Source organism: Lichenostomus cassidix, chromosome 4A, assembly GCF_008360975.1.
Source record: "Lichenostomus cassidix isolate B80296 chromosome 4A, HeHo_3.0, whole genome shotgun sequence".
Lineage (NCBI taxonomy): Eukaryota > Metazoa > Chordata > Aves > Passeriformes > Meliphagidae > Lichenostomus > Lichenostomus cassidix.
This window is the reverse complement of record NC_139485.1, coordinates 14,928,006-14,954,770: the sequence shown is the minus strand read 5'-3', so window position 1 is coordinate 14,954,770 and position 26,765 is coordinate 14,928,006. Positions and strand designations below refer to the sequence as shown.

The 26,765-nt window shown below is 40.3% G+C and overlaps 1 protein-coding gene across 2 annotated transcripts in view; it reads right to left on the bottom strand.

Annotated features, from left to right (window-relative positions):
* LOC146437573 (connector enhancer of kinase suppressor of ras 2-like) overlaps positions 1 to 26,765 on the bottom strand; it is a 163,905-nt gene that overhangs the window by 101,341 nt on the left and 35,799 nt on the right. For both annotated transcript variants that reach the window (XM_085060690.1, XM_085060691.1), the window contains one exon: positions 1,514 to 1,677. In XM_085060690.1, coding sequence (XP_084916816.1) covers positions 1,514 to 1,677 — 164 coding nt within the window. The remainder of the gene's footprint in view (positions 1 to 1,513; positions 1,678 to 26,765) is intronic.

Genomic DNA, 26,765 nt, shown 5'->3' with positions numbered 1-26,765 from the left:
GTGTGCTTTGCTCCCTGGGTGACACAAAGGGACACCAGGGGCTGTGATGGCTGCTTTTGTGTGGAACACAAAGTTTCTGGAGAAAAACTCTGGAGTTTGGAGTTTCCAAAACTCAGATGTTTCCAAAAGGCTGCTGGTTGTTGGGTTCTGCAGCACACATCTGACCCTAAAGCCTTGCCCTGCGCTGATAAATAAGATATTTCGTTTGCAGGGGCAGATCTCAGATCTCCTCACACTTGGGTGTATTTTGTCATTCGAGGTACAGGAAAGAAGAAGATGAATAATAAGAGGTACCTAATAACGTTTTTTGGGTTTTTTCCTCAAATCAAGTGCATCTGACCCCACTTGTTTTCTATCTTATTTCTAAGTGCTAGTTTCCCTCTTGAAGACAATTTATCTTATCAAAATCCCACAGGATAATCTAGTTGTGCAAAAGCAGAATTCCTGATAAAGAAGTAAAATACTGTCATTGTCATGTGTCGTTTACCTATGTAATTTTACAGCTTTGCTTTTTAATATTTTCAATATTCTTTCACCTGATCACCCACATGAACAGAAGTTCTTTTTTCTTTAGAATTAAGTTAATACATCACATTTTATTAGCTGGTAGGAATTAAACAGCAAAAGAAAAAAAGAATTTTTTTATATCAAACACTTTGTTAAGAGGTTAACTGAATTAGTAACCTAATAATTAATAACATGAACAAACAATGTTCTTCCAAATGCTTGAAGGTTGCTAAAGAGAACCAAACCCAACTTTTACTTGACACACGTGTCTGTAGTTTAGATAAAGTCAATTTTACCACTCCAGCCTCATCTTAAAGCACATTTTAAACAATCTTCCAGTCTAATTAGCATTACCTTCTGGCTCTGCAGTACCATCCTTTTGAAGGCTGGCATGGTTAAAGCACTCAGGTCTGCTTGGTTCAGTGCAGTGTGGCAAATGTCAGTGAAATAGGAGGGCATATGGCACATAATTACAGAACCATATGGATGCCAGGAGTGATAGTCAACAGCATTTGAAGGCAGGACCAAGGAAGTCAGAGGAAAAGCAATCAAAGACCATCATAGATAATCATTAAATGGATAAATATAGTTTCTCTACAGCTGAGAGGAGCCAGGATGTGTCTGTCCTTTCGTGAACCAGAGCCACAGGGCTGCAGAGGAAATTCCACATCATTTCCAGTTTGGTTTGCAAATTCCTAAACTCACACAGATCAAGCTGGGTGAGGTGAGGAAGTGTCGCTGTTGAGCCACTAGCAGAGAAAAGGACCCTGGTTCTCAGTGTGACAAGAAAAGAGAGCTTTTATTATTTGATTCCAACTTATATAGACTTTTCAGAGGTCACCCAGATTGGTCAGTCAGAAACCTCCCCCAGGCCTGATTGGCCAGGCCTGAACTGTCCAAATCTCGAGACTCTGTTTTCATAACATCCAAACTTTATCTTTGTTTATAAAACACATAGGAAAGTTCTCATGGGAAAGACCTGTGCTAGCCACAAGGAAGGACTTACCAGAGCACAGAGCAGATCCACTGCTTCCAGGATGAGCTCCTGGTGGCCGATGCGGGTGACCCCCAGCTCCTCCAGCTCCTGGTGGGTGATGTGCAGCAGCTGCTCCCCGTTGATCTTCTCCCTCTCAAAGTTCTTGATGTACTGCTGGAGGCAATCGTCGAGGCCTGGTGAGAAAAGCCAACAGCACGGGTTCAGAGAGTGGAGAAAAAACCGACCAAACCAAGCTCCGTGATGCACAAATATGGAAATTTCTTGCACTTCCTTGTTTGGAGCTATTATGGAAAATCATAATTTAACTCACATTATACAGGACGTGCTGCTAAAGAGAAAAGTTTATTTTACTGGTGGTATTTTCAACATTCTTGAACATTTCAATAGTAATTCTAAACTTTCACAGAGACAAGGGAAGGACAAAGCAGCACAGAGAGTGACGTTATAGAAAACCTTTCATTCGTGATGTCACAAAGACCTAAATCTAAGTTTATCTTATGATTAGGAACAAATTCTTCCTGTAACTCTTCCAGGACTCTTCAAGGTCATACAGTTTGGCTGTCCCTGATCAGGAAGAATTTTTCAGGCTCACTAACCTCCCACACTAACTTTGCTACACCCACTGCCAGTTCTCCCCAAGATTATCCATTTTCTGAGTCCCAACAACACAAAAATGGTTTTGTTACAACACCTCCAACTAAGAATACAATTCTGCCCATGCACAAAGAATTGTTCCATTTCCCCCTGAAACTTGATAGGGTGAGAATAACAGATTATTTTGTTTCTCAGACCAGAGAAGAAACTGATTAACGACATTGAAAGATTTTTCCTTCCTCCAAATCTGTTTCTGAACCACACATGCCTTGAATTTCCAGCCAGAACAATTAGCTGAACACAGGGAACTACAACTAACAGCTCTGTGAGGTTCCTCAGAGTTCCCTCAAGGACTGTCACATTCAACAAAAACCTGAAGTGCACATGAGTTCCTAGAGACCTACAAAATTCACCTTCAATAACTTCATCTACCAAGTGAAGTAAAACACTGACTCTCAGTCATTTGTCCTGCAGTGACACAAGCAAATCCAAGATCCATACAGTCACAGAGATCCAGAAGCCACAGAAACCAAAGGATTGTGATGACACAAGAATGGAATGAAGCAAACCACTGTCTTTGTCCTCAGTGCAGAAATACAAGGGGATGTGATGCAGTTTCATTTAATTAACTTCCCTTTCAACATGATCTAATTATTTACTCTGTGAATTAATAGTCCTTAGTGATGGTATAGATAAAGCTCATTTACCAAGCAAAGTGCACAGCTTTACAGTCACCTATACCTCTGTCCCATACAAAGCTAGAACAGTGATAAAAATGTCATATTTTATGTTGTAATTCAAAAGTATGAGGTAGTTTGGGGGTTTTTTTAAGCTCAGATCAGCCGCCTGTAACTAATACCTAAACCTTTCCTCTGTTCTGGAATGGTCTGCAAATAGGAAACTCTTTCTCTGCATCTGTTCATTATTTTTAATGATCTCATGAACGATTTTACATACGTATAGTCCAGTTCAATTGCCCAAACGCTAGTCACTGCAAATACTCTGTTTATTATTTAACATTTTAAACTCCAAGCTGTTGCACACTTCTGTTCCTGCTTGCTCTAGAACAATTCTTAACAATATTTTAGGGCAAAAATCCCAAACCCCACACATTCCAGATTTGCTTTGAGGGATCATTGCCCCAAAACTCAGAAAAAGCCACGAAACTGCTCCTGGATATTAAATTATTTTGAACAAAACCAAATTAATTAAAACATTTAGAACCAGTGGACACAACAAGCATTTGCAGTATTAAGAGAGATTTAGGAAAGCCCAGCTGAATGTGCCACGCTGTGCAAAGTGTGCAGTCAGATGTATTAAACCTGCCTTTGTGCCAGGGAGAGTGTATGACAGCAGAGCAAAATATCAAATTTGTATTATTTGTGCTGCTCTGTAATAGCTCCCCAGGGCACCTTTAGAAGGCAGTTACTTACTGGTGCAAACAGTGTGGCAGTTGACAAGAGAATATAGAAATATATCATTAAAGGGCCAGGCTGTCTCCCAGAATGACAGCAGTTAATAAATACACACCAAAAAAAAGAGAGAGATTTGCCCATTGCTCTCTGCTTTGCTGTCTCTCTGGGAGCCAAGTGCTGAAGTGTGAGATGTTCCAGAGCAGGAATTCCTCATCAGGAGTCTCTCCTCTTTTTTATTGTCAGGGCTCCAGTTGTTTTTAGCATGAAAACATCCAAGATGAAATTAGAAAGGGTGCAGAACGAGACCATGTTGACTCACCAAAAGCAAATGAAATATTTATTTTTTCAAGCCGCTCAGGCCTCATTAGTGCTCTTTACGCATTTTTCCCAATATGATTTCTGTTTACAGACAAGTATTAAAGTAGTTCAGATTCATGACTACAAAGAAGGAAGGTGCCTTAGCTCTGCTTAGATGAAGGTAAATAAAATTCACCCACTATGCCCAAGTTACACAATATCAGTGTCAGGCTAGAAACACAGAAATCTGCAGTTCTGTTGCTGCACATTCTTACTTTATTTGTGCCCATTTTGTAGCTAATCAACATCTCCTCAGAATGCAGTAAAATGATTAAAGTAAAAGGATTTAAAATGTGTGTTTTACTTTAAAGGCTTAACACCTGTGGTGAGAAAATTATGGTTGGGGGTTGAAGAATTTTTATTTCTCCAACCCAACTGGTCTCAAGGAGTTAACTCACTTTTACAGAAAATCAATGAGGGTTGCAGACATTTACTCATCTTTCAGTGTTATTTGAGAGGACAATCCAAGAAAAAAGGAGTTATCCATCAGCCCAAGTGCTGCCTGAGTCAGCTGGGAAGCAGCTCTGGCTGAACATTGCCTTAAAGCTGTATAAACCCTTGTGCTCAGAAAATGGGAAATCAGGCAAAACATCCCACAAACCACATCCACCTGAAAACTATGACATCTTCCCCATGTGTGCTTGGACTCCATGATCTCAAAGGTCTTTTCCAACCTAAATATTCTATGATTGCATATTGTCTCTTTCCATTTCTAAGTAAAATAAAATTAAAAAAATTATCCACGTGGACCAGGAAAGCTTTATCTCCTTATTCAAAGAGCAGAGGAAAAGCAATCAATGCTGATATGTTGACTGTGAACTATGGTTTTGAAAATAAAGCATTCAAAGTCAAAGTTAAGTAAACATGAAAAAGAAAGGAGATGAAAAAATGTTAGGGAGAAAGGGCAGGAAAAGAAGAGCCAGTTCGCTTGAAAATGTTTGTTTTTAGAAATGCATAATTAAGAGGAAAAAAAGAAATCATTGGAAGAGAAAAGTAAAGCAAGATCTTAAAAATATCTCTAAATCAGATTAACTCAGAGCAAACATTACAAAAGAGATGCCACATATTGTGGGCAATCAGGTTCACTGAGATTAAAATGAATCTTTCCTTTGGTGTCAACAAATGCCAGGTTTGGTTTCCATTAAAAGCACAAACATTGCTGCCATGTTATGCAAAGATCTGTCCCTTCCTCTCTGCCGTTAGACTTTGATATTGAAAATATTACCATTATTGAAAAAATGACTATAAAAATAAGGAAGGGAAAGCCTTTTATGCAGGAATGATGCAAACAAGGAAGCTCTTCACAGGAGAACTGCAGGGACAAGAACTTTCTCAAGTGTGATCCATCCCAGAAGGAACTCCTCATTTTAAAAGTCTGTAATTCCAAATTTTTCCTAACTCCCCCCATTTATTTACTCGCTTTCCTTTTTCACACATTCTGACAGATTTTTTTGCTCCTTATTGAACATTAGGCTGGTTTTGTAATCTCTCCTAGAAACTCCTGCCCAAATGGTGGGCTGGCTGCTGCTCCAGGATAATTCCCAGGGGAAGATGCAGGGCAGCTGGCTGGAGCAGCAAAGGCTGGCTGTGAAAGGAAAGGTCACAGGCAGGGCAGGGAAGGTCCCTGCCAGCTCTGCCTGGCACTGACCCAGCAGCTCCACGGGGTAACTCTCCTGACACAGGAGGGGATGCAAAACCAGCCCCTCTGATGGCAAAATGCAGGTTTTAGGATGAGAAATAAGGGAAGAAGCTCGGTGGGAATGCACTCAACTCTCCTGGCTTCAGCACTGGTGAAAGAGGAGAGAGAGCCCAGTGGCAAAATCTCTGATTGAGGGTCTGACAGAGTATTTTTCCTAATTAAAACCATATTTAGAAATTAAAAGCACACAGCACAATAATAAACTCCCAGTTTCAGGAAGGTTTATAGACCACAGAGAATCTGAGGTACAAGTGTCTGTCAGACCTGGATCCAAAGGACAAATCCTGAAAGTCGATGGGATGATCTGTTTGTTCAGAAGGATTACACTTTGGCCTGCCAAGACAAATTAATAACCTATTAATGTGCCTCAAGTGACTAATAAAAGCTATACAACAGCATTATCTCTGGCTGCAGAATGGTGACTTGTGAAGAATCAACACATCAAAGTGAAACATGAGCCAACATCCATTTTCAAATGGTGTTGTGCTGCTGTTGCTGGACTCGCGAGTCCAGAAAATTAGCTCTTCACTCATAGGAAATATAAAATCTCTCACTGCTGTGCTGGAAATTCTCTGATTAATTGGGGAAGGCAGCATGAACTTCTGCTCCTGTCACAACCTTCAGTTTATATATGCAGATCTGCTTAAATACATCCAGCATTTAACAGCATCCACAGGCTCAGTCCAAGTGTAATTTTTACAGAAAGCAAAAAAAGGTGGGTTTGGGCTTTTTTTGAAAAAACAAGGGATATTTTCCATATAAAGCAATATTTAGCAGCTAGCTAGAAAGATCTGGAAGGAATTGACTGGTTGGCTGACAGAGAGAATTCATGCCTTTCCCTAAATGCAATTTTATTGAATACACACATCAATTCAGCCGTGTTCTTGATCAAAACCCCTTTGATTTATCACCCTGGGCTCAGGCACAGTGGAGCCTTTCCAATTCTTATGTAACTTGTAACAAGGAAAATCATCAGGTGGGTATTTTTTGCCAGTGACGTTAAAAAGCTTTTTAAGAATTATTCAGTCCAAATAAAGAAAAGGCATAATCCTCAGGGCCATGTTCACACTAAGCTGACTCTCAAATACCAGATATTTGTTCTTAAGCTCTTCAGGAAGAAAAAATCAAAACTATTTAGAGTGTCAAGAGAAAAGGATCTTCATACCATCATAATTTGGAAAGGGACAGAGGGAATGGGTTTGAAAACACTGTAAAACACCAAGCTTGGAATATCTCAGACCTAAACTCTCCTAAACTTCAGAGTCTATTTAAAACCCAAAGATTGCAGCATTTTGCATTTTCAAACCTACACGTCACAAACCTGACCCAAGGCAATACAGTTTCTAGATTACAGAATTTCACCAAAAACCACATTAAAAATTGCGAGACGCAGCAGAAACTCTCGAACACAAAACGGAAAGAATTTGGATCATTCTGGGGGAAAAAAAAAAAAAAATCCCTCAATTCTGGCTTTATCTGACCTTTGAATGCTTGACTGTGCAAGTAGAATGTGTTTAAATGTTGCTTCCCGGCTGAGTTTCCTCTGCGTCACTGCGATATTCACAGGGATACAGATGGATGTTTTAGATGCAAATACAGGCAGACTTGTGCTGCTTCAATTTACAGCTCCTCATCTGCATGAACAGGAACTGGGGCGGGATGAGCACTCTGAATTAATGCTTCCCAGGCACCAAGTGACACCAAAAATGTTGGCTCCCATTCCAGGCTGCTGAGAGGATGGAGCTGCACTGGGATAAACTCTGCACTGGTGTCAGGCTGTGCAGTGCACAGGACACTTCCCATTCTTCTCTCCTGAGAGCTCCAGGAGCCACAGGAGCACTGGATGTGTCCTGTCTGAGCCTCTGCAGCACCAGGATCCAGCTGGGCTCACACACCTGGAGCAGCTCTGCATTTCTGGCCCTTCATCCCAAGGGCTCCCTGCTCCTCATCCTCCTCATCCTCATCCTCATCCTGCAGCTCTCCCTGGCTCAGCAGCCCCCGACACAAGAACCTTCTCCCCCTCTCAGTGTGGCTAGCACAGGTCTTTCCCAAGAGAATTTTTTCCTGTGTTCTATAAACAAAGATAAAGTTTGGATGTTATTAAAAACAGTGTCTCGAGATTTGGACAGTTCAGGCCTGGCCAATCAGGCCTAGGGGGAGGTTTCTGACTGACCAATCTGAGTGACCTCTGAAAAGTCTATATAAGTTGGAATTAAATAATAAAAGCTCTCTTTTTTTACGCCACACTGAGAATCCAGGTCTTTTTCTCTGCTAGTGGCTCAACAGCGACATCTCAGCACAAAATTCTGGGCATTTTTCCCCTAAAAAACCCCTGTGTATCTTCAACTCCCTTCATTCACTGCCAGCTTCCATTTCCCCACATCCCATTTTTTCTCCTTCCTCGCTGTCTCTATTCTTTTATTTGCTGTGTGTGAAGCTGTCAGCTCTGTCTCCTCTGGAGCCAGCAGGGAAGCAGCACAAGGAGAGCACGAGCTGGAAACTTCCAGCCTCCCTGCTCTTGTCTCCCCAGAACAGGTCAGAGCTTCACTCCCAGATCTCCTCAGCCCCAAGCCTTTTGTGAAAGGGACAAACTCCTCAGGGAGTATGAAAATCCATGGCAAGTTCCTAAGCACCCTTTTTATTCTCCTCCAAAGTGTCCTCCTCCAAACCAGGACAAATATCACTGTCCCCTCACCACAGTGCATGTCTGAGGCAAAGACCAAATTCTATCCCATCAGCAAAACCAGTGGGAATACGATTTCATCACTGTAACTTCATTATTTTATTTTTAGTATGGCTAAAGCAATGGACTTTCCCATCATTTCAGTGGCTATAAGTCCAAGTTCTCTCCAGCAGCAATTTTTCCAAGATAACTAAATTACCAAGACAAAAGATGTGCTCAAATTATTAATATTTTAAGAGTTCACAGCAGCTGAGAAAGTTCTGTAAGGGGATGTGTCAAGCAATATTAATAGCAAATGAACAAACTGCTGAACTAATAAAATTTGATTTAATGATACGCCATCACCCTTAAATTGACATTCAAATCTATGAAGTAAATGACTTAATATAGCTCTGCCTTCATTACCTAGGAATGAATAATAGGAAGTGAAGCCATTCTAACTTTGTCCTCAGCATCTGACAGGTGACATGGAGCTGTGGGATTACCACGGAAGCAATAAACAGCATTTTCAGGAAGCCTACTGGAACCAGACCTGACCATAAAGAGGTTTCTGGAAGGGAAGTGTCACTCAGAGAGAATGGATCCCATTTTCAGGCCCAAGTGTGTTTTCCTTGCTGCCACATTTCCCAACAATTTCACCTCCAGATATGTCACTGATGTTGTTACTGACGAACTTCCCATCAAAGTGACAAAACCCAGAAGTGTCTTAATTAGCTCTATGTGCTAATGAAAATCTGCATTTCCCCTCAGCCTCATTAATTTTCTCCTTGATGAAGATACAACAACAGCCCCCAGTCATTTCTGAAGCAGGGATGACCTGGAAGTGCTCACTCTAAATCCTCTGTGTTCATCCCTCCCATGTAAAGGTGAAATGATTCCACATTCCAGAGTGGCTGAGCTAAGGACATTGGGACCCTGAATTTGTTACATTTATTTTAAAAGATAAATGCTTTGGGCCAGTGCAAGGCAAGTGCTTCTATTTTCTGCACTGGACTGTGTAAATACTACTTTATTTTGTTGAGACAGAGTTTGATGGGAGTCTGACCCAGCAGAAATGCTGGTTCTAGCACAGATATGCTGACATACATATCAAAACTTAAAAAAAAAAATTAGAACTAAAAAAAAATGTTTTAGAAAAAATTTTTTAGAAAAAAATTTATTGTCTAAAAAGACAATACAAAATATTTTTGGCCTTGTGGATCTATGTAGAAGAACCTTCATGATTTATTCTCAAACCAAAATGCAGAACCAGCACAATGAAATTCTTAAATCCCTGTGTGCAATCACAAAAAAGCAAAGATCTCTGTGTCAGAATAATTCCAGTGATAACAAACATCTCTGGGATCAGTAAGAACACTGAGAAGAAATAACATCTACCCTTTATATCTGAGGGATTGTGCTGCTTGGAAGTGGAGAATTGATGTGAGCAGGGCTCACTTTGCTCCTTTCTGCAGGAAGCACCAAAGGTTGTGTTCTCTGCCTTGGCTGGAGGGCAAAGGAGATTTTTGCAGTCCTTCACTTCCAACACTTCCATTAACTTTCTGCCAAAGATTATGGGGAAAAACCTCTCAATGTAACAAAACCAAACAAAAACCCCCAAAACACAATTCTTAGGTAGAAAGAAAACCATTAGGGAATCAGTATCATTTCCTTCACCAAAGCCTGAGCACTTGAGGTGAGTTTATTTCAGATTTGTGCAGTTTCCATCTCAGAAAGGTTAACAAGTCTAACAGGGAAGGAGCAGCATTAACCATGTCTCATCTGCAAGGACTGATCAGAAAAGCAAAAGTACCAGAGCAAATAAATATAACTGAAAGCTCCTTTCTCCAGCTTCTGAGGATTTATCCACCTTGTACCCTGCACAGGAAAGTCTTAATCACAGATTGACCTTCAAAAAACCACTTTGGTATCATACCAAATCAAACAAAGCCATCAAGCCAAGGAAGTTCTTGTACAAGAACCACAGGGATTTGCCCCATTTGTCCCTGTCTTAAATGGGAAGAAAAAAAAATGACTGAAGAGTAAGATAACGAGGCTGTCTGAGCTAATCAATAGAGAGGAAGTAACTTGTCTGACAAAATTCATGTAATAGCAAGACAGGTATTTAAAGTTCTGTGAAACGAGTCCTGCCCTAAAAGTATCTCTGATCACTTTGCACCATTAAATTCAGTTCATCATCACATCAAACCCCAGCCAGGCACAGTGCCACAGACACCTCAGAGCAGTGACTTCGCAGCCAAAATATGTCTGAAGAAAGTGGAATTTTCTGAGCCACATCTACAGCTGCAAAATGCTCTCAGTCCAGCAAACTCCCCAGAATCCCCAGATCACATCGTCCCTCCCTGAGTGCTAACGCTTGCAAAGCTGAGGGGATAAAGAGCTGACAGAGGAGAATCAAACAAAAAGGGCTACAGATGTCTCAGTGACAAAATACATCAATTCTTGTTTCGACTTCACCGACATGTTTTACTAAAAATCTCAGATATTGAAAAGAGCAGCCCAATCCAGTGTAGGCGTTTGGAGTGAAAAGCCCAAACAAATCAGATTTCTGCTCAACCCAATTTCTTCAGCAGCTCCAGAGTCCATGACCTAATTCATGAGTCAGAGTTTAGACACCTGCAAGATGCAAATTCCAGAAGTAGAAGGTGGCTTTGGCAATTCCTCACACTGCTCTTCGCAGAGATGCCAAAAATCAGACTGCTGCAAGAAATAAAGAAAACGGGGAGTGTTTGATCTTTTTTCGGAGATATTCACAAATTTTGGTGATGGAATCTGTTGGCAACTATTCAGCAGAGGCTGTGGATCAGTGGATTTTGGGTTTCACCCACATCTCTCCCATTCCTCCTGTTCCAGGGAAACCCTGAGCACACCATGCACAGCACTGCAGCTCTTGCTGATGTCGTCCTGTTGACTCTATAAATCTGGATGATCTTAAATGAGGCTCTTTCCTTCAGCAGTTTGGAGGAATTAGCTCTGGCAACCAGTGGGGAGCTCAGTTAAAAGTCAGGTCGTTAGCAGAAATTGTCCATTAAGGCAATTCCCAAACTAGGAATCCATATTTTTATCAATACAAACTACAGGAAGCTAACAAAAGTAGGCAAATGGGAAGAAGTCACAGAAGAAAGACACATCAGTCTGTAAATCCTGCTGAAGAAGCTTTTCCCTTTCCTTACATTTCCCCATCTCTATTCCATGTTTCTGTTCCATGGTGATACCAGGCAAATTTATTATGGTTGTTGTTGAACAAAATGAGAGCTAAAAATTTTTATTCACTACCATTTTTCATGCAGTGCCAGATTAAGATGGATTAAAGCTCTGGCTTCAACTACATGATGAAAAATATTACTACATCTTAAATCACTATTATTTTGTGTTTTAATTCTGAATTCTAAATGTTTTGCCACTTGATCTGGACATAGTTTATCCAAGATTAAATAGTTCTGTGAAGTAACATGAAACAAACAAGAACCTTATAATATCTAAAGAACTATATAGCCTAAAGTCCATGAAAAAAATATGATTACAACCCCATGTATAAGAAAAATCCATTCAGCAAAGCAATAATTCAGTAAAAAAAAAAAAAAAAAAAAAAGAAAAATCAAGTGATTACAAAATATTTCAAAGCCACAGGCTGCTGCACTCCTGTGTTTGAAATATGACTTTTTAAAATACCTTAGATGATTAAATCTTTGACATGGCAGCAGAAAAGGGACACAGGGCAGGAGCAGTGCTTGAATTCCAATCTCTCTGACAAGGAAGCACCAGGCTGGAAGAACTGCAGAGTTCCCAACTACCATTCCTGGTTATTTTTATGTCCTGCATAGGTAAACAGTTAAAGCTTTTTTCTCAAGCCATCAGGCAAGGAGGAAGAGATCCCCAATAGTAACATGTCAGTCCAAGTGCTGCCCATAAACTCTCTAAACAGAGCTGCTGGTGAAAAGGTAAATATAATAACTCTAAAAGTACTATATCGCGCAGGAGAAATTAATTCTGTGTCAGCAAAAGTAGCACAATATCAAATAATATTTCTGGGGATATTCCCCATGGCTTCTTTTGCACTTCCCTTGCAGCCATTCCCAAAAAAGCCTCAAAAAAGGAAATTCTCCTCTGGTTTATTTTTCAGAGAACAGAAGATGGGAGGAGAGGAGAGGTGAGTTGGTTCCTGAAGCTCTCTGAGCAAGTGGTTTGCTCTAACAGGAGCAACAAAAGTGTAACACAGAAACAGTGAGTTCCTGGGAAAATGAGTGTACAGAGAATGAGGTTCCCTAATAAAAGAGCTGTGATGAGACAAAACCAGGAAAATCACAGCTGACAAAGTCCAAAAAGGTCAGAAGAGTGAATTGAATGTGACTTTCATATTTATGAAACATTTTTTTCCTTAAATCATTGTGTGATTAGCTTTTTCCTTGCTGCCATTTTCCTGAACTTTTAGAAATATCACATGGAACAAAGACAACATCATTCTCAGAAATTAAGGTATTATTAATTTCTCCATTAAAATGCATTGTGCCACCTCTTGCTGTAATTTTTTTCTTCCTGGAACAGTACTTGGTAAATTAAAATGTAAATCTGGCCACTTCAACCACTCTCAGCACATACAGAAAGAGCTCAGTGCATCCTGGATCCAAGACGCTTTCTATCCAACATTTAGATATTAGTGAAAGCAAAAATAAAAGTTGAAAAAATGTTAAGTGCATTATTTCCCTGAAGCGAGCACAAACTATTGATTACCTTCAATCTGATAATGAACTCAGTTATTTGATATATTTTATATATTTTATATATATTTTATATATATTAAGATTCTTCCTTTTAAAAGCTTTAAGGAGATCTACTTTAGATAAGATTTCTCTGCCATCATATCCCTCCCTAGTTCCATAATTAAGAATTTAAAGCACTTCAGAATCAAAAGAATATCAGTTTGATCTTAAACACAGCAACTGTTTAAGGCTGAATTTGGATTTTTCCTTTACTATCCTTTTGTCAACAACAAGTTACATTCTCAATGTAAGTTTAAATTTAAGTAACTTGATAATGTGGATGAATTGACAATACTATTCACAGTATTTCTTTTCCCTAAAAATGTATCAGTGGGACTGGAAAAATTCAAATTATGACCTTTAACACGCATCTCACCATGTTGTTTGCTCCCAATGAGCAATTTGCAAATTCTGACTTAAAAGAAAAAAAATCAGGTGCCTGCAAAAATGCTAAAAGTCATTTACGAAACTTGAATGTCCTTGACTTACTTTAGTCATTTTCAGGGACAGAATGAAAAATTAGTATTTCCTCTAGAGGGCTTCAGGATCTGTAATATTTCCCAAGTCAGAGTTATATTGCACTGAGTGGCTGCACTAGTGAGGGTCAGAGAGGCTCCTTGCTGCTCTGATTGCTCCTGCTTTGGGGGGAAAATCCTCACAATTAGTGAAGTGCAGAGGTCAGACCCTGCTGATCCCTCCATGATTTGTGTTCTCTCTTCCCAGTGCTGCTGTGAGAAACCAGAACTGGTGGTTATATGGTTATTTTTACTGGAAATGCTGAAGTTAATCAATTTGCAGTTTGTTTTCTTGCAATTTTGCTCCTTATGAGAGCCAGTATTTTTTTTTAAGATTATCCTAGTATCATACTGACATGAATTAAAAATTTAACAAAAATATGTAAAGTGGTGCGTATATGAAAATTCATACATTAAACCATTATTACTATTATTATATTCTACTATTATGTTAAATTTTTCTCTAAGCCTGTGTTGTGATAATCCTGCTAACCATGATTCTGATGCAGAATTTATATACTAATATAAAATTAAACTTCACTTTACTTTACTTTACTATCTCCACGTTTCCCTGTCTGCCACCAGAAATCCTGTGCTTGATCAGCCAAGACATTCTGCCCTATATTCTGGCATTTTCCTCTATTTTTGTGCAAAACTTTGTACATTCTGTGTCTGCCTTACTCCTGAGCCTCTGCTATTCACTACCTCTCAGTAATTCCTACTTTCCAGGTTAAATCCTTGACAATTACAGGAAATCTTTTGAGGTGCATCTCAAGAAGTGTTTGGGCAATGTTTTGAGGCACAGGGTGGGAGTTTTGGGGATGGTCCTGGTGGGTTCCTTCAAGCTCCACAAATTCTGTGGTTGTTGAATTTCATAACTGAAACAGCTGCCAGCCTGTGCAACTCTCCAAACCAAGCACGATTTCTTTTAAATGTAGAAGTTTAATTGGATTTATCTACCGTTTGATGTTTGTCAGATAATTATAATCTGTGGGAATCATAACTGGAACTAAAGTGCCCACTGAAAGTCCTCCCCTTCCATGGAAAAGATTCCTGGGCACAAATATACCTGAAAAATATATTTTATGAATTCTGGTGTGATCATGGAGGGTCCTATCCTTGGTTCTTGTATTGTTTAACCCAGGAAGCACTGCAGAGATGATTTGTGAGGTGTGGCCTTGGTTCAACAGGAGCTGAGCTGCCTGCCTCACTTCTCTGTAAAACACTAATCTCCCAATTGATTTCCCAGGAATATTCACGATTCCAATCAAACTGAAGTGCTTTGCTGGAGCCCAGCCAGAGCAGAGCAGGGCTGAGCCCACGCTGGCCAGAGCTCTGGAGATGATCCAGCCAATTTCACAGATCGAAATTCATGCCTCTGGAAGGACATCCCACTGAGAATTTATACCTCCCTCATAGCCTCCTCCATTTTGAAAAATCCCCTACAGGAATTAATGTCTCCCCTGGTACTTCCTAGTACACATGAGTGCCAATTTCCTCAGTGAGGATGCTTTTTGGTCCCATATTTACATCTCCCAGCACTGACCACTGCACCATTCTCAATGTTTTTCCACTCTAGGAACTCGATCTGATGTGACTTCACACCTGATTGTGGAGACATGACACTTCCTGCAATACTGATAGCTTGCTGGTTGAAGAAAGAGAGAAACACCAAAGAGAATTTCTCATTCCATCTCATAATCTATTCATTGTCTTCCTCTGTCACATCCTTTTGAGACTACTTTGGGAAATTTGTTACAAAACCCTTTAAATTTGTCCAGAAATATTTGTTTGCTCACAAAAATACTGCATAACCTTTCAGAGACTCACAGGCTTTTCAGCTGACCGAGAAAAAAAAAAAAAATCATCAGGGTACAGAAATATGAGAACAGTGGTCACACTTCAAAGTGAGGTTACTGACCACAGGGAGGTGATGAGAGAAAATTCCTCCAGACCATGACTGATGGTTGGGTCAGCTCTGGAGACCTGGAGCCAGCGAGGAGCAAGAGAGGTGGAAGTGTCCTGCTGGGTGCTTTTCAACCCAGGGACAGGAGAGAGACACAGCCATGAAAAAAACTCCTATTTCCATTCTCCCTGGACAAGTCTCTCTCAGCAAGGTCATGTTGGTAAATACACTGAGTCTGAACTGAAATCGAAGAGATTTGGCTCTGCAGATGGAAAGACAAAAGGTCAGAATGAATTTCTTTTTCCAGGATTGAAGGGAAAAATCCTTGGAGACCTGGCTGATAACAGATGGTACCTAAATGGATGTTTTTTTTCATCAGTTTGATGATTAGGCACCTTCAGAAGGTGCTCAGCTACCTCCACATCTCCTTTTAGAGCCAGGAGGAGAACATTCTGTGGGTTCTAGTGGCTCCAAATGAAGTGGTCAACCTCGTTTGAACAAACAACCCAGGGCTGGAGCCCATCAGCACTGAAGTTAAAGCATTATTTCCCTGCCTTCTTGCAGCTATTAACACCCAATCAAACTCAATTTTGTCGGAATTGTCTTGTAAGGATTCTCTCTGTGCCACTCCAGCTTTATTAAAAACATATATTCTTTGAAAAGGGTGCTAACTAGGCTGGAAACAACCCGTAATGAGTTTATTTTGCATGTTGGGAAAATTTCACGTTTCTTTGTCAAACAGGTTGTTACATCTTGCTACTACAAAGTTGGCAATTGTGCTGTATTTTGGATATACTGTGAACACATTCTGATTGGGTTCTGGCAGGCTCCCAGTTAAGCTGAATTACAATGAATGCCAACAACACATTACAATTTCTTTCAGTAAACACGAGGCACAGTTCTCAGGCAAGCAGCCATATGCCATGTTCTCACACTCTTCCTTTGCAACCCAGAGAGCTGAATTTAGCTGTTGCTTGTGAAAAAAGCCAAAAAAACCCCAACAGTCAATGGATCTCCTCTGATACTTAAAAAAAAAAAGCTGAATTTTTCTCAGTGACGAAGATCTGTATGAAATGGCACCTGGAGAAAGGAAATTCCATTTCCAGGGGCTGGAGAGAGGTTGACAGCAGGAATGCTGTACCTGAGCAGGGGGATTGGATTCTATGGTATGAATTCTTGTTCCAGAGCTGCTGCAAACACCAAATCCTGCTGGAGACATCCAGCCTGCCACTTTGAGCAGGGTGTTCAGACTGAAGCAAAGCCCCTTGGAGAATATAGAAGTTTATTTTAGGGAGAATGTCAGAATTTTAGTTAAAAATTCACGAAGAAGAACCAGGCTAGGAAGAAGTACAGTCAGAATTCAGAGTTCACCCTTTGGTTAGGATCTCATTCCTCACAATGAATATGGATGTTGGTAATCTTTTTAAACCTCACAGAAATTACAGCTTTCTTCTTTGAAGCCTGTCCAACAGAGAAAACACAATGGGAGAGAGAAAATTCACCTAAAAAAAAAAAAAAAGGAATATTTTCCAGACTGGAGCACACTTCCAGAGCTGCAATCACCCTCCTGCTGGACAGGGTGGTGGTGCTGCTCTCCAGCTCTTGCCTGCACATTCTGCTGCACTTTGTTAGCAAAGCTCAGATCTCATTAAAATCCCCTATTTCACAGGTAGGAAAACTGAGCCAAAGAGATGCAAAGCGATTTTCAGCAAATCACACCAAAGAGCAGCAGGAGAACTAGAAACAGGCCCTGTGTCTGTTCACAGCTTTCATGGATGGGATTAATTACCTGGGAAGAATTAGGATCTTCTCTACCCAGAAGTGAAAGGGAGCTCACACACTACCTGATCCTCCACCAAAATATTCATGGGCTCTGAGAGAATAGAGGAAAATTTATGACAGGCACTTTGCCCTTTGTTTTTGGAAAAGAATCTCTCAATATTTGCAAGAAGCTCTGTTCAAGCCACATTTTCCTCTAATGCATTTTCGTTTGCAAGCGTTCATAATCAAAATAAATTCCAAGAACTGCAAACGAGACATGGAAAATTACATCCACTTGGTCTACCACATCTTTATCACATTCTTCATGCCAAAAAATTCAAATTACTCTCTATTATGTATTCACACATTCTGTCGCTTGCTCTTTAACTCCCCTTGTTTTCCCACACATCTCTTGTTCATTTTGCAAACGTTGTCTCGTCTTTTTCAGTTTAACCCTCTGCACTGCAATCCTTTACCTTAACACCTCAGGTTGGAGAATTACCCTTGTGTTTCTCCCATTGGCATCCTGCAGCCTCAGCTCCTCTTTCCCAGCCTGCAATTTGTGGTGCCATTTCTGCTGAGAGGCTGCTGAGAGCACAGCAGCGATGCAGACATGGTGCAATTTGCAGTCCATCCTTCAGTGAATCCACTCCATCCCCTTCTGAACAATTTTAATTCCACTCTGACTGTGGGCCATTGCCACTTGTCTCTCCTGCCAAACAGCTATGTCAAAATTCATCCTCTTCAAAGGCCTTATTACCGAGTTGATAAATCAAAAATACGTTTTGCTCTGTATTTCTTCAAAATTTAGATGTGCACTAGCACGAATTTTTCCCAGTCCTTGTTTTCCAATTACTTCAGCCCAAAGTGTCCTCAGAACCTTCCTACAACCTGATCTCCCACTGCAGTGGAGCTTTGAGCCATCCACCTGGGCCAAAAACAGCCCAAATTTTCACACCCAGCTCTAGTGCAAATCCTGTCTTTTCAGAAGCACGAGCAGGAAGGTGACTGGGGACATGAGCTATCACTCTGCTGTGTTTTAGAGCATCAGAACTCAGCTGAAAGGCTCCTCATTGCAGGGTTTTCCTCCAGGAAAACTGGTGTGATTCCCCTCTGCTCACCTCAAGGACACCAACTGCTAAAGATGTGAGCAAGAGCTGCTTAGCTCTTCCATTATTTTATTTGTCTGCCACTGGATTTGCTGCTATGCCTTGAACTCAAAGGTAGAAGCTGATGAAAAGTTTCCTCAAATTTACACTTATCTCCATTTCCATTCTGTGGAGCCTCACACACAAATTCCTTTCCTCTCTCAGTCTCACTCTCCTTATCCTTTAATTACTCACTCCTTTTTCATCTTAAGCAGCCTTTGCTTCCCTCTCTCTTGCAAAACCTCAAGTCTCTCTGGGAATCCACCTCCAAACCCTTTATAGCTCCTCCACCACTTCACCTCCCCAGTCCCATGACGTTATTTTCCCTTTTTTTCCCTGCCTTTTAAAAATTGGCTCCTTTCACATTCCACCCAAACTGCTGCCTTTCATTTCCATAGGCAGAGCAGGCAGGGTGTGCTCATGAAACACATGAACAATAAACTCAAAAGGCTGCATCAATAAAAAAGGCTGAAATATTGTCTGAAGGGATCTGTGTGACTGAGAACTAGACCAGGAGGAAATGAATGAAATACAGAAATACAACAGGTCGTGCCATCTGGGGACTATTAACAGATTACTGCTACTGTGAGGAGAGTCATCAGTTCAGGGGAAAAAGAGAAAGAAAAAAAAGATTAAAAAAGAAAAAAAGGGGAGTGGAAAAGGGAAGAAACCGAGTACTCCAAGAGGACTCCTGACAGCACTAAGAGGGGGGTGAGGAAGGGAAATGCAAAGCTCAAGTGAATTGGGAGATAAATTTTTCATATTTTAATTTACTCATACTAAAATTAATTAAAAATCTGTGGTGATTTCCTCCTTTTCTATTATAAATCTGTCAAAGTTTCCTTAATAATCAGTTTTATTGCCGCTAAGCAAAACCATTCTGCTCTGGTTTTGCCACGTATAACTGACTTGAGGCACATCCCAAAAGCTTATTTTATTACTTATTTTATATTTGTCTTATTGTCTTACTTATTTTATATTTGTTCTTTTTATTATAAAAGCCTAGAATGCCACATTGGATTGTCTTTTACCCCAGACCTACAAGGGGTGTCACCTATCCACATGTTGGTTTTTTCCCCCTATTCTAGCTCTTCCTACCCTAAAAACTTCACACCTAGAGTGGCCAAAAAAGAGGGAGGGAGAGATTCATCTTCCTCTCCCACCCACTGCCACAAGAATTAGCTGCAGACTCATCTTGCTTAATTAATCTTTTTAAAAGGATGCAAAATTTCAAATAAGATCTTAAAGGTCACAATCAAATCAGCAGAGCAGCTTTCCCCCGGCACCACTCAGAAAAATTAATTCCCACTTCCAGGTGTTTTCTGCAATGCATTCCTGCTCCATCAGCATTTTTCAGCCCCTCACTTCCCAGAAAAAAAGAGTCAATCACAAGATTCAGATGATCATATTGAGGGTGCTGTGATTTCCTGCTCAGCTCACCCCAATCCTGATCTCAAGATTTATCACAAATCAGTGGTTTTACATCAAGGAAACTTCCTTGGAAACAAAAAAAAAACAACAAAGAGGAGGAATAGCAGCACTGCTGGCAGAATCTCGAGTGTGACTGATCAACAGATTTCTCTTTATGACAGACCTATACACAAGGAAAATAATAAAGTGGAGTTGTATATCACAAGTGAGGTATCCCATAGGGACAGTTCTCTTTCCCTGCTACATCTGCTCCTACAAGCTTTCAGAAGAATTATCCTCTGCCTTGTCAGGTTTGGAGTGCCTTAGGTGATATTTAATTCACTGCCACTGAATTTAGCAGATATGCAGCTACCAGTGGAAGTTGCCAGCATAATTTCTGGGTTAACCAGGCACTTTTTCACATCCCATTACATTAATCCAGCGTAAAATTGGGGATTGTCACGTTTATCAATTCATCAGATTGCCAAAGTTATCACATTTTTCGAGCACGCTTGCAGTGTTGTTATGTAACACAGAGAGATTTGCCATTACCTCAGAATTTATTTGACTTCCACACAAGTTTTTTCAGGCCTGTGAAACTTTGTGCACGACTAAGACTATAAATATCACAAATGCATTAATAAATTAGATCTCAATGCAAGATGATTTGCACAAATATGCAGTTTTACCATTGAAGGATAAACACAGCCAGGTCTCTGAGAATAAAGAACTAGAATTGGAGGAAATAACCAATAATTAAAAGGGGTTGTGTTTAATTGTTGTCTAAAGAAGCTTGGAGCAATGTAAAAGTTACTTCAAAATTCAGTTTTTCTTTCCAAAACTCATTGATCCTCAAGTCTTACACCGTAAAAAATAAGTACACAAACTGTTCCCTTCAATGCACACAATTTTCAGCCATGAGGTTAACACATTAAAATTCTAAACACACAAATACTTCAAGGGGTAAAGTTTGAACTTAAGTTTCGATGTAACATTTAGAACTCCTCCAGCTGGAAGCAGTAAAAGATGGAAAGCACAAAATTAAAATTTCAGATTCCTTTTTCAAGGGGAAGAGTCTCCTTTTGCTGTCCTCATGAATGAGGCAGAGGAAAAATAAACCCTCATTTAGTGAATTCTAACAGCTTTCAGCTGCAACTGAACTTGGTCTATAAAAATTAAGGGAATCTTACTGAGTTAAGAATTTCCTACTACATCATACTTAGATGTGCAATTCCATCAGGATTTCTCAAGGATTTCTCTCTCTACACACTCCCAGCTCCCACAAAGAACTCTGATTTAGAAGGCAATGAGCCCATTGATAAAAACATTATTGATTCTTCCTGGAATATCATAGTTTCTCATGTAAATCTCAATTCTTAAGAGCAGTTCCTCACAAACCTGCCCAGCAGGACAATCAGATTTATTTCTCCACTATGCCTCAATCATGTGAGAATCCCTTTTAAAGATTTGTATCTCATTTGCAATCTTCTGTCCCTCTGGTATTGGGACTGACTTAAATAAAAGTTATATCTCTGTTATCTCACATTGGAGGCTTTGTTGCATTTTGTTTGCTTTAGTATTAGAACTTTTAGAATTTAGCAGAACAGCTTGTACCAAGTTCTTTTTGTCCCCCAATTTATTACATCAACTGGCAGCTGACACTTCAATTTCAGACAATGATCCACACACATTTCCTGGAAAAAGTATCCTCCTGATCTCCTCTAGCAAGGAGATTTTTTTTTACATTTTATTTTACATTGTATTTTCTACTCAACAGACAAAAGACAAATGGTGGTGTGTGTAATATGGTTTAACAGAAGAACATATAATGCTCAAATTAGGCAATTATTGTAAAACAGTCCTGATGAATATTGGGCTTAAACTCAATCAGGTCCTTTTTCCAATATTTTTCTTCTACTCTGTACAGCCCTAATAGATGTAGATATCCAAGTATGGAAATGAACCATTAGCAGACAAATTAAACTTCTTATCAAAATGCAACTCTATTGTTAGCAGATGAAAAATGAGTCGATCAAATGGCTGCAGCAGGAAAATCCAATCAGCGCTCATCTGCACCCCATCAGCTCCTGCCACAGCACTTAATTCATAGCAACTCACTCCACCAATTATTCCATACCTGCGTGGACTTTCCTCCCTCTAAAGTAATTCCAGGGCTCAGCTATGCAGCTTAATTTCTGAATTAGTGGTTTCCAGGGAATGTGTTAGCAGAGTAATAGGCTGAAGAAAAGAAGGAGGGGAGGAAAGGGAAGCTGGGAACCTTCTTGGAAAACAGTGAGAGAAATACTTGGAAAACAGTGAGGGCATGAAATGACAGGAAATAAAGAAGAGTCTAAAATTCATATACAATGTTCCCACCTGGATACTGAGCTTGTTTTGTAATTGTTTTTTCCAGTGACAGAATGAGGAGGGAAACAGAGGGACCAAAGCAGGAACACATGAGGTCTCCACGTGGCCAATCTGAGCTGTGGAAAGGTTTCTAAGTTTTGATTTAAATACCAAGAGACCTGTGCAGGTCCCAGCAATCCCTGGGGGAGAGCAAGTCAATCTGCAGTGAACACAGACAGTAATGACTCTGCTAACAGCCTCCTGCTCCCCATTTCAACTCTTGAAATTTGAGTTTTCCAGCATCAAACATTTAAACAGAAATTTTGCAAACCAAGGCATTGAGCTTATTTTGCCCTCTGGCTCTCAGAGGTTTCAGGGGAAATATTTTGCAATATGGGATGTAACAGGACCTGGAAGTTGCAAGTTGAAGGGTGAAGGTGAAACAGGTGAGACAGAACCACTGCAAAGAGGCTCCAGGGATTTGGGAAGTGGCTTCTCTGTGAGCCCAGTTAGAACCACAGAAGGGAAGGACTCTGCAGGTGGGAAAAAGCCTCAAAACCCTGCAGGTGCTGGAATCACCCTCACTGCAGGGTCATGACTATTAAATCTGTAGAGCTTTCCTTTCTGTGCTCTGATGTCCCTCACAGCTTTTCTGAGCCACATTTTGTGCCTGGCAGGCAGAGGACAGGGAGATGCAGGCAGAGGAATGGTGATGACAAAAAATCCCAGTTCCAGGGCACAGGATGGAAAATCTCCAGCAGGAGCTCAGAGAGAAGGGAAAAGAACTCCTGCTCTCCCCAGCAAGGTCCTTTCTTCCTTAAAGTAAACAGGAAAATTAAACATTGCAGGGAGCAGCACAGCAAAGAGGAACTTCTGAGGGAAGAGTGCTGCTGGTGTGAGGCTGGGCTAAACCTGAAAATGTTGGTTAAAAGAGGAGAAACACCTCTTACTTCTTGCCTGGCGCTAAAATGAATCACAGCGCTGTGAAGAAAACGTGGATTTGTCAGTTCTAGTCATCCCTTTTCTGCCAGTTGTGATGGCTTTAAATGGCTCATCTGAAATATCTGCCATTCTGCAATTCCCAGCCTTTAAACTGGAGCTGCAGGAATGCTGTGACTCCACAGCTTCTCCCTGACTCAGACCTGAGCTGCAGTGGGACTTCTCCTGTTCCTGGCGTCAAAAGTGCCAAACCAAATTAGTAAAGTGCAAATTCATGCTGCCATCTCTTCCTTCTTTGAAAAGAAATACATATACAGAAAGAAATTGTGATAACATACTAATAAACATCACTTTGTTGAATTGCAGCTGATCTGTAAAAGGAATCAACTGAAAATTTCAAAGGTGATCACCACACAGGGGAAAGTCAAATATACAGGCATCAGTGGGATAATAAATCCTCTGATAGCATCTGGGGGAGCCCCGTGGCCATCACACCATCATTCAAAGTATTATTAATGTGAGGGAAATCTGCACAGGAAGGTTATCCTTCTCTGCCTGTAAAATCCATGGCATTCTGTGAGAAAAGCACCAAAGTCTCGCATGCTTGGATTTCCATCACAGTTTCCTTTTGAGAACTCCTGCAGGTCAGCCATCCAGGAGTCTGAAAAGGATTTTGCTAAGGCTTTCTCAGATGGAAAGAAAGGGAATAGCAAAAAAGAAGAAAAAAAAAAAAAATCAGTCTTTTCACGCCTGGTTCACTTCGACCCTGAATTTGCTCATTTTCATGAAAGGCAAAATACATGAGTCAAAAGGCAATGCTTGGCTCAGTAGGAGAGGGAATGAAAACCTTCATGTTCAGATCTCTGAAAGGCTTGTCCTTCACTTTCACAAATATTTCAAACCAATTTCTGCCATCTATAATATAATAAAGCATTTACAGCTCCACAGCCTTTTCCATTCAGTGAATTTATTTTCATATTTTCGCCAAAAAGTCTCTCCCAAACACAGATCCTGCAGTCTCTGTCTCCAAAAAAACCCCTCAGCTGAAAACATGGCAGAGCAGGAAGGCCACCACTTCTCTGTGCATATCATTTCCACAACGTTATTTTAAGCAAAGGATTTCTTAAAATTACATTCCACAGCTTAAAAATTTCCCAGCCAGTAATTGCTTTTAGCAACAGACAGAGAAGCCATTAGGATGATTTCAGTGCTGTAATCAACACACACTCTCAGGCACACAATTCTGTCTGACTCATTCCCTGCACAGACTCTAATTAACTTCCAAAGGAAAGCCAGGGGATTCCTGTTGGAGTAATAATGCTGTGGAGACATTATGCAAAGCTTCACCTCTAGGAAACGATCTGGTCTGGCATTGATTGCATCCCAAAAACCTCGCAGAGAGCTCTGATTGCATTCCCTTCGCCACCAAATTCATGTATTAACCAGGGTGAGGGGAGAATGTGGGGGGTTTTGCCATGAAAATGAAAGTGCATCTGAAAAAAAATAATTATTTAGCAAACATCGTAGATAACACTGGATCCTATACAATATTTTATATGGGATTCTGTTATCAAAAGAGGAACAGAGTGACTTCACACTCTGAGCTGCTGTTGCCAAAAGATCCCTCCATGGACAGAGGGGAAAAGAGCCAAGAAATCTTACATAACTCACACCACAGCATGGAAACAGCATGGCTGAGAAATGCAGCTGAAAAATCCCCCAAATTTGATCCCTGGAAATGTTTTGGAGGGTTTTTTTCAGTGCATTTTAAATTCATAAAGAAATATATGCTAATAGGACACTGAAATCGATCTTTAAAAGAGATAAGGACCCCAAAGAAGGTCTAATTTCAGTTATTTATCCTATTTTTTTCTCTCTTCACCACATGAGAGACCCTGTAGTCCCTTCTCCATTTCCTGTTGGAACTGAGTAGGAAACTTACAGTATTTACACCTTGTCTTCTTCTGCACTTGAGTAAAAATCCTCATTTTCACATTGCAGGCATCTTTAACCCCATTTCATTCCTTTCATGCATTATTATAATCTTATCAATCTTTTTTCCCATTGCTTCCTTTGAACCAAGTTTTTATGTCTTTTCATTATTCCCATCCATTGACAGGTGATTCATTTTTGACATGCAATTACCACAATTTCTTCCTGCGCTTCATTAAAAGTTTCTGCTGGTATTAAATATCAAACCTGCTGGCATTAAATATCAAACCACTGCAAATGAAATGGACAGATTCCAGCAGGAAAGGTAAAAATGTAAATAATGATGATGTTAGGGGAGTTATCCAGCACAATCTGGGTCATTTGATGGGTTTGAAGTTCTCAAAGAAATCAGTTTTTAAGTGGCCAAATCCATTTTGCACATTCAGGACTTAGGGCAACACTTGGAGAATTGGGGAAATCAGATCCTCTGGGAAAGACCTGAGCTGGTCCAGGGAGTTAATCTGAGCCCCAGGATATAATGCCATGGTAAAAACCATAACTTGAGCTTTGACAAATATGCAAAAATGCACTGAATGAAACTGGGGAGGGATTTTACCTCTGGATGCACCATGGGTGAAGTTAAACACAGCACCCAATTTTGATTCCTACAATTTTAGGATGTTAAAAAAAACAATCAGAAAGAATGAATAAAAGCAGTACAGGATTTAGAGGAACATCATTAGTTCATTTCCTCAATTCACTCGACTCATAAAAAATAAGATTTGAGTCATCCAGCTCCAATTGATCTGTACCTGTTCAAAGAAAGGAAATACCAGGAACTGAAGCACTTTCATTCCAGCAGTGAAGCTCTGGGTGAAGATTAAAGGCAGACAGAAAGATGGAAATGAGCTGCTTCAGAAAACAAACCACCAGAACTCTGGAAAGCATCAGCAAATGCTCTTAAACAGAAGAAAAACCCCAGACTAGGGATGGAAATTCTGCTTCTCAATATTTGCAAATGAACCTCCCTGGAAAATTCTGCTTTAGTGAAAGAAGTTTTTAGGCTCAGTGCTTTGCAGATGGCAGAACAGAAACCCTGCTGGAGCTGTGATTCCATCAGCTCTGCTTATATTGATCACATTCATTGATTACCAGTATTGCTCTATTGAAATATTATGTGGAGTTGCCAGTTTCAGTTTTCTCACTGCAGACCTGCAAGGAGATCAAGTCAACTGCTGCAAGTTTGGGAAAAAAAATTTGGAAAACCAAAAGTGGGGAAAACTAAAGGAATAAGGAGAATATATCAGGCATATAAAAAAAGAGCCAAACAAGTGCTGTCACTATTGCTCTACAGGTTCTGATTTTATTTTTGTGAACATCTCCTTGCTCAATCAAGAATCTTCTTTTTTTTTTTTTCCTTGCCTGTCTGAGATTATTTTTGGTTGATCCTAATCTACACTTCCAGGAATGCTGTTCCATGTGAATCAAATCTTGCCTGGGGCAGCAAAGCTCTGAACCATGAACCATGCAGAGCACAGATCTCAGGTACCTGGGGGTGAATCCTGCAGGAGCCTTTAATGTCAAAATTCAGCTTTCTGGCCAGGAAAGGAGAGCACTAGAGGTGCTGTGTTACTGAACTGTATTTATCACTATCCATTCAGGCAATTTCCAAATCCCAGAATAAATATCTGGGCTCTGAGCAGTGTTTCCAGACCAGCTCTGGGATTTTGGTGTCCATGTAGATGTGCTGCCATTTAGCCTCTTAGAATTATATGGATAAAGAAGCTGAAAAAAGC